The 7,656-nt window shown below is 47.4% G+C and overlaps 1 protein-coding gene across 1 annotated transcript in view; it reads right to left on the reverse strand.

The window, feature by feature from the left end:
- The window catches only part of PSMD1 (proteasome 26S subunit, non-ATPase 1), a 69,990-nt gene extending 65,259 nt beyond the window's left edge, over positions 1 to 4,731 (reverse strand). The window contains exons 1-6 of the mRNA XM_026045447.1: positions 4,671 to 4,731; positions 2,679 to 2,722; positions 2,263 to 2,336; positions 1,857 to 2,026; positions 1,148 to 1,353; positions 428 to 571 (exon numbers count right to left, since the gene is read on the reverse strand). Of these exons, the coding sequence (XP_025901232.1) occupies positions 428 to 571; positions 1,148 to 1,353; positions 1,857 to 2,026; positions 2,263 to 2,336; positions 2,679 to 2,722; positions 4,671 to 4,686 (654 nt within the window). The 5' untranslated portion in view covers positions 4,687 to 4,731. The remainder of the gene's footprint in view (positions 1 to 427; positions 572 to 1,147; positions 1,354 to 1,856; positions 2,027 to 2,262; positions 2,337 to 2,678; positions 2,723 to 4,670) is intronic.
- Positions 4,732 to 7,656: the final 2,925 nt, after the last annotated feature.

Below are 7,656 nucleotides of genomic sequence, written 5' to 3' on the forward strand. Positions count from 1 at the left end.
ACAGGAAAAGATATTAGATACTTTGGAAAAGCCACATCCCATTTTTCCAATCCCTTATCTCCCGCTCCTACAGAACATTAATTCACAGAAAGAAAGAAAGAAAGAAAAAAAAAGTCTCTTTCACTTAGAGAACATATCAAGAATTTTCAAAGAGTTTTCACAGGTCACTTAAGAAATGAGACTTCATGTTAAAAATTCAAGACCTTTGCAGTCTTTGAATGTGTTGCTATCTCTATAAACTCRCCACACGTGCAGGAGTTCCTTCTTTCATACTAATCTCTCTTCATTATATGATTGGAGCATGCAACTCGGAAAAGATACTTCATTTAACTGAATGAAGATCAGAGACCAAGTAAATRTTGAGTCAAATACATACAAAGAAGAACAATTCTTGATCAAGCTTAAAACAGCACACTGAGAAGTTTACCTGGCACACATTGATGAAGTCTGGCTTTTCCAGATTCATGTAAATTTTAACTAGAACTCTCAAGACTTTATTACGGAACTGCTTGTTCTGCATCAGAGACATACAGAGCTTCAAGCTGTAGGCTAGCATCCCAGGAACGTCATTCTGAAAGGAAATTAAAGGATTTTAATCTAGGTTTGGACTAACAAATGGTATTTAGAAACAAACAAACAAGCTATTTCCTCTCCATTTAATCAGAGAGAACAAAMGATATGTATATCCACAATTTTACAGTTTTCTCTTTTACCTTTCTTGAAAGAATAACCATTCTGTATGCAGCAAAATTCACAGCATTAATAAAAAACGTCAGCAAAATGAAYCAGAGATCAAAAGTAGGTCCCCAACACATCTATTTCTTGCTAAAGGCAGAGACAGATCTGTATAGTAGGCTTGGAAAAAGTAAYTTGAAATAAGGAATTTATAAAAGGAGAAAAAAAAATATCAGTAAATGCACAGACAATAAACAGAAACAAAGAATGCAGGAAGGTGGCTTGATGATAACCACTCTCAGAACATAGGAAGGAGACATCCAAGAATACTGGAAAGCTTTTAACTGAAAAGTGATAAAGTTTAAAGGATTTCAGCTATGAGGTCTGTCATGCTGGGATACTGCAATATGGATCTCTCACTTCACTTCCTGATCTAYATTTGGACTTTGCACCTTCCAGCTCTGGTACCTACCGATTCAAGGATGGTTTTCTCAAAGATATCCAGCCTGCGTGTCTCTAGAGCAATGCCAATGGCCTGCTTGTACTTGTGGTCATCCAAGCAGCGCTGGAACATTTTGTTCACAATCCCTTCTAGCCTTTCATCAACAGGTTTCTTCTCCCCTTCTGGCAGTTCTGCGTTCTCCACGCACTGCTTCGTATAGTGGTCGATACATTTCGCTGAAAGGACATTAAAAATATAGAAAAAGTTTTGACTTCTGAGATGTTTACAGATTTAAAAAATAAAAAYAAACAAGCACAGGTTGCAAAAGTGCCAGAGACCAGTGGGGAACCAAAACAAGCAGTCACTGCATAAAGCATTTAGATGACTAAATATGTAATAACTCTATCACCTATATCTTGCCAAAAAAAAATATATTTTCAATGATATTAAAGTCCTCCGATTCAGGAAGAGATCACAATCTCTACAAATTTACCTAGACACCTATATCTCCTTTAGAAATCATCCTTTTTAAAACAACTGCCCAGATTTTCCTAAGTAAGCTCTATTACAAAATCTGAAGGGACTGTGATACTAAAATGGAAAAAGATCAGCTGGACCATCTATTTAGATCAACATGTGAAAAGGAATTTGCAGAAAAGCAGTTAAAGCAATGAGAATCTCAAAATTATAATAGTTTTGATAATACAAGAGGTTTTCTTTTACAGCAACTATTATTTACCAATGATCGTCTCCACATATTCCGAGTTGTCGTTGACATTGAAGAGGTCACCTGCTCCCAGGGCATAATTCAAGGATTCTTCAAAAGCTCCCAGGTGGTAAAATACTTTGGAAGCAACTAAAGCAGCAAACTGCCGGCTCCGGAAACCCTCATCTTCATAGAGAACTTCACTGGAAGGGAGAAAGGGAAGAACATCAACTCTGTATGCTCCGTTCTCCCTAAAGCCAGAGGACAGCCTGATTCAAYTTGCACTTTTGGGACCAGAGGTCACTTAAGCTAGTGTTTTCTGTGAACTGTTAGGCTGGATGCTGCACGAGCCAGTATCATGCAAATAAAACTACTTCTACTTCATATCTCTTGCTCTTTTTATTCCTGCAGAACGTGCCACTTAAAGGTTTTTTCTTACATTTTGTCCACTGACTCGGAGATTTCTGCCCAGAAGTCATTGACAACAGCRTTCAGCTTGTGAAGAGCAAACTCCTGCAGAAAATAATGAAAAGCTATTTAAAGTTATTTAAAATAAGAATGAGCCCACCACCAAAGTCCCACCACCATCAGAGGCCTGGGAACTTCAAGGAGGACAGATCTTAGCACATGAAGCTCCAGTCTGATTTATGTTCAAAACAAGAAAGATTGCCATTAAGTTACTTATCTTTCCTTTCATCATTTCAGGATGGAAGGGATTTTAAGGATGGAAGCAACTAGCCTGTTGTTGTCCAATTTTTGTAATTGCTAAGATTCATTCCTTTCTGTTTTTAAACTGTCAGTATAGAATATCTGCTGCTATTTGCTCCCAGATGTAATCAGAAGCACTGAACTTACCTTGAGCTGTGGCTCCTCTTCATCCAGAAGAGAGATGATTCCAGCTGCAAAAGAAGATCATTATCTGTTTTGGATTCTAGATTTTAAAGTGAACATATGGTTTAGTCCAAAAATAACAGGCATAGAAGGCAGCTGTTTCTGCAGTGATGGTTTAAAATTATCCGTATTAACAATGAAAATGAAGCAACTCAGAGGTTACAACTGTGTGGGTGCAATCTTTACAACAGATTTTTTTTATAGGTAAATGTATCAAACGGGAACTCAAAGAACTGGGTTTTTTTTGTTTACTTCCAGCTCCATCACTAATCTGCAAGATGCTTTAGGGCGAATCACTTGCTCTCTCCCCTAGAGAAAAGGCCACATCAAAGCATCCTAACTCCTTTTTATATCAAGGAGTCAGGCTTCGTACCTCCCAGTTTTACCAAGACTCTGTCCCAGAAACACTGACGCCAACAGCTGAAAAAACAGTCCAAGTGAAATAACCAGAAGGGCTCACAGTTATTTGGAAAGCTCTAACTGAAGAACAGTTATAGGTGGTTCATTGACAAACCAAAAGAATGCAACTAAAAATGGGATAAGGTGGTACAGAAGACCTGCCCAAAGTGTAATCCAATCAATTGCTTTTAATCTTTCACCTTTTATACAGATCTTTGAGTTTTTTTAATCTGCAGAAGATACCCAGTTGGAAGGGCCTGCAAGTCTACTGCAGAGCTAGCAGAGATCTCTTAAGAGATCTTGCTCTAGGGGGCTTAAGAGATCTTGCTTATACCCTGCCAGAACAAGGTCACTTAAGCCCCCCAAGGAAGCTTTTGGGATTTTAAGTGATCCTGACAAATTACGGAGGGGAGCATATGTGTGGAGGAAGAGTCTATAAAAATAGACAATACATACATGATAAAACTAAAAGAGCTCAGTCCCAAACTAAAATGTACAAATACAGAAAAGATGTTTGTCATCCAGTGTTCAACTGGATGAGGATGAAACACGATCACAACATCACGTGGCTGCAGTGGGAGGCAGAGCCCCAAACGTCACACTGAGACGCAGTCCCTGGCACGTGTATGAAGCAAYCCCTCTCTCTGGGGCTCATAGCCCGGGCCAGTCTGCTGCCTCCCGGGCTGGGAACCATGTTTTAAGACAGCAAACTAGAGCACCTGCAACAAACGGAATGATGGACTCTAGCAACCAGGGCCTGGAGAGGCTGACTGGAGGGTTTGCAACTTTTAGTTTAGTAAAAGCTGAGAGAACTACTGAATTCATACATGTACAGGCCAGAAGAAAGAATCCAATCACCACAGCACATATCAGCAACCATGGGAATAACAGGCTGGATTTGGAGCTTCCAAGATCGAGGTTTGCTGGTAGGAAGTTTTCTGACAGTAGGATCAATATAATCCTTTTGCCTGAGAATGTTGTTATGGAAGCTCCATTATCAGACATTTTAGAAGGCCCCATTGGACACGTGTTTAAGGAATGCCCTTAAGCAGCCTTTGGGTTGGTGAGAGAGACTCAGCAACCCCACAGTGCTCCTGCCAGGAGTCGCCCAGATTTTGATGTTTACACCTGCACTCCCTGACTCACCGGGAACAAAACAGTTTGCTGCTGCAGCTCTAACCCACCCTCCGCCCCATCCCGATGCCTCCCTGTGCTGCCCCAGTCCCTCCCGCCCGCGGCTCATGGGCACGAGCCGCCCTCAGCCTCGTCCCGTTCTTCCAGGCCGGCACAGGGACACCCGGGACGGGCTCCCGCCGGCGGGGGCCGCTCTCGGGGCCGGCCAAGGGCCGCGCCGGGGAGGGCGGCCGGGGCGCCGCTGCGGCCCACCCCCGGGCAAAGCTCCGCGCGCCGGCGCGGCCGGTCCCGGCGGTCCCGCTGCTCCCCCGCCGGCCGAGGAGCCGCCGGGAGCCCAGGAGCCGCCGCGGGGGGAGCTGCGGCCGTGCCCCGTCACGGCCCTGACTCAGCGAAACGGCGGCGGGCGGCGCGGCGCGCACTCACCGGCCGAGGTGATCATGGTGGCGGCCGGGCCGCGCGAGGGGCCGCGCGAGGGGCTGCGCTCGGGTCGGGGCCGGCGGCTCCGCTGCGGCCCGCGCCGCTGCCGCCGCTACCGCTGCCGCCGCCGCTCCGCTCCGCCGCCCGGCCCGGAAGTGCCGCCAAGGGCCCCTTCCTTCCGCCGGCGGAAGGTGCCCGGCGCGGGCGCCTGCTCGAAAAAAACGCGGGGCTTCGCGCGCCGCGGGCACTTGCAGCTGCCGCCCCCTGCGAGGGGCGGGAGCGRCGGGAGGACCCCGCGGCGGCGTGAGGCGGCGTCGAGCGCGGGGCTAAACGGTCCGGTCGGGTCGCGGTGCCCGGCCAAATGACGAAAAAATAAAATAAAATAAAATAAAATAAAATAAAATAAAATAAAATAAAATAAAATAAAATAAAATAAATTTTTTGTTGTTGTTCCTCAGCCAAAGGGGAAAAATAAGGAAAATATAATTCCACTTTCACCTCTCTAAATCGCAGGATTTTCATTTTTAACTGAGATCCCCCCTGCAAGGGTAAACTTAAAACTGGAAGGGTTCACACATAAATACTGTGTAAATAAATCGATTGGATGGGTAGCACTAAGAGAGAAGGTAGGTTTAACTGCAAGTCTGTAGTGTGCGTTTCTTCATTCTAGATCCCAAAGGCCAAATACAGCATGAAAATAGATAATTCTTGGATCATACTGGTAGCTCTTAGACGAGTCACCTACACAAGGAGTTAACTGGGGAACCGTCACATTTGCGGTGACCGCTGCACCCCAGGCCCACACAGGAGATGAGGGGGTGACGTTTCTGAGAGAGATGAACCTTCAGGAGGTTGTATGTTGTATTAAAATAATCACCAAAAGGCAATTCTAGTGTTACATTAATAGCCTCCATCAGTCAAGGATTTGCAATCAGTTGGGTTTGATCTTGACCCTACTTGAGCAGAGACTTGGACCAGATGAATTCCAGAGGTCCCCTCAAATCCCAACTGTTTCGTGATTCTCCTCTGCCCCACAGGCTACCAGTCACCATCTGGGACTCCTTAGATGCTTCTTCATACATAGATATGTATAYATTCATTTATTTATTTACAAAACAGTCACATCTCATGAAGAGGAACACAGAGGGTCTCCGGAAGGACCGCATGGCTGTGGAGATCTCCATGCTCAGACCTCTGTCCTCACCTCATCTAACATCAACCAGCAGCCCATGCCTGTCACCTCGCAACCAGGCAGCCCATCAGTCAGTGTGTGAGCACCAAGACAAGCTAAAATGATGCATCCTGCTCCCAAAACCACGCTCCCACTGCCATTATTGTCAGTCTCTTCTGCACGAATCTTGTGACCCAGAACAGGCCATTATTGTGTTTCTTTGCATTACACAGTAATGTTCAAGCTTTTTCACTCTGCTGGTCTATCAGAGGCCTCGTGATCAGTCTTACTGCAGTCCCTGTGCCGTCATGTTACTTGTCCTTCTTTTCCAGATGAGTGGAAATTCAAAACAGTAAGGCAGGAAAATACAGCAGCGGAGTCTGCTTTCCAAGGAGACCATCCTGAAAGGCCTCTTTCAGCAGGGAATTTTGCTCAGAATCCATAAGGCATCTTCTGCAGACAGACTGCAGCATTTTACAGCCTGAATCCCCACGTCATCGCGCCCAGRCGGAAGACCACGTTCCCAAGGGGCTGCTCCAAAGCCCGCTGCCCATCGGCAGCTCCAGGCACCACAGGGGTGTCCAGCAGCCCCCCCAGGGACGCAGCCCCCTGAGGCTCTGTGAGCAGAGCAGGGCTGCTTAGCACGGCTGCTCGAGGCTCTCGCAGAGCCTAGAGGAGACCCTGGCGAACGAAGGCGAGCGGCTGCTCCCCACGGGGAGGGCACATGGACACGCGGCAGCTCTTTCTCCCACGGCTCCAAATTGAGCAGGCAGGTCCGGGACGCAGCCCACACTGGGTGCCCGATGGCTCTAGGTGCCCTTGACTCCAGCAGCTTCTTCGTAGTTGCCATTGGGTGACAGGCTGGTCAGGGCCACTTCTTCCTCAAGGTGCTGCACATCACCTGCCAAGAGCAGAGAGAGGTCAAGGGAGAGCTCAACTTGGAATCTGTGCTTCTCATGCAAATTTCAAATTAAAACAACACAAAAATCAAGCCTGTAGTCAGAGCCTGATAAGACCTAAGAGTGGCTGATTTTGCCATAATTGATTTTCATTTGATTTTACAAACACTGGCCTCATGGCACATGTTTCAGGAATGCTGCTTCCAGATGCATTTGGGACACTAAGACCCAAATAGTGGTTCCAGAACAGAAATCCTGCCGCCAGGAACTCCCACAGACCACAGTGGAGCCCAGCAGTGCTTCCAGGGCGCAATCACACCCTGGACTCTGCACGTTTTGATTTGTGAGAGATCAGAGGGTGGATGACAAATGCTTGACCAAGAGAGCTCCACACCCCTGCACGCTCAAGGAGGGAGGTGCCATTCACTGAGAGCTGAAAAAGGCACCTGGAAGCAGAGGGGCAAGAGAGAAGCATAAAACCCAGAGAGCAGTGCCCGCTTGCTGCAAGACACCCAGCTGGCTGGGTTACCGCTGAGCATAGAGCCCTTTGAAGGCGTTTGCTCTGCACCAGGGCCAAGTGCTGGCACTGTCAGAGAGGGTGTAAGCAGCAGGTAACATTTTGGGTGTATTCTGGCTAATCCCGACCACCACCGCTGCTGAGCCCTGCTATCTCAGCTGCACACRTAGGTGCTTAGAGTGCCTGGGAACAAGTCAGAAAGCAGGCAGAGGGCATCTTGTCACCAGGTTGTCACCAGGCTCAGGCCAGGGCAGCTGTGGAGGTGGAAATAGCTCAAGGAAGCCCCTCCAGGCGCAGGGACCAGCAGGGAGTCAGGGAGGAACCTGCGACCGCGGTGCCGGGAGCACGAAGCCTCCTCGGGAGCAGCACGTACCTTCGCCAACRTCCGCAGCCTCTGCTGCGCGG

The sequence above is a fragment of the Nothoprocta perdicaria genome, unplaced genomic scaffold (genome assembly GCF_003342845.1).
Source record: "Nothoprocta perdicaria isolate Ctin4 unplaced genomic scaffold, notPer1 scaffold_4, whole genome shotgun sequence".
In the NCBI taxonomy this organism is placed as follows: Eukaryota; Metazoa; Chordata; class Aves; order Tinamiformes; family Tinamidae; genus Nothoprocta; species Nothoprocta perdicaria.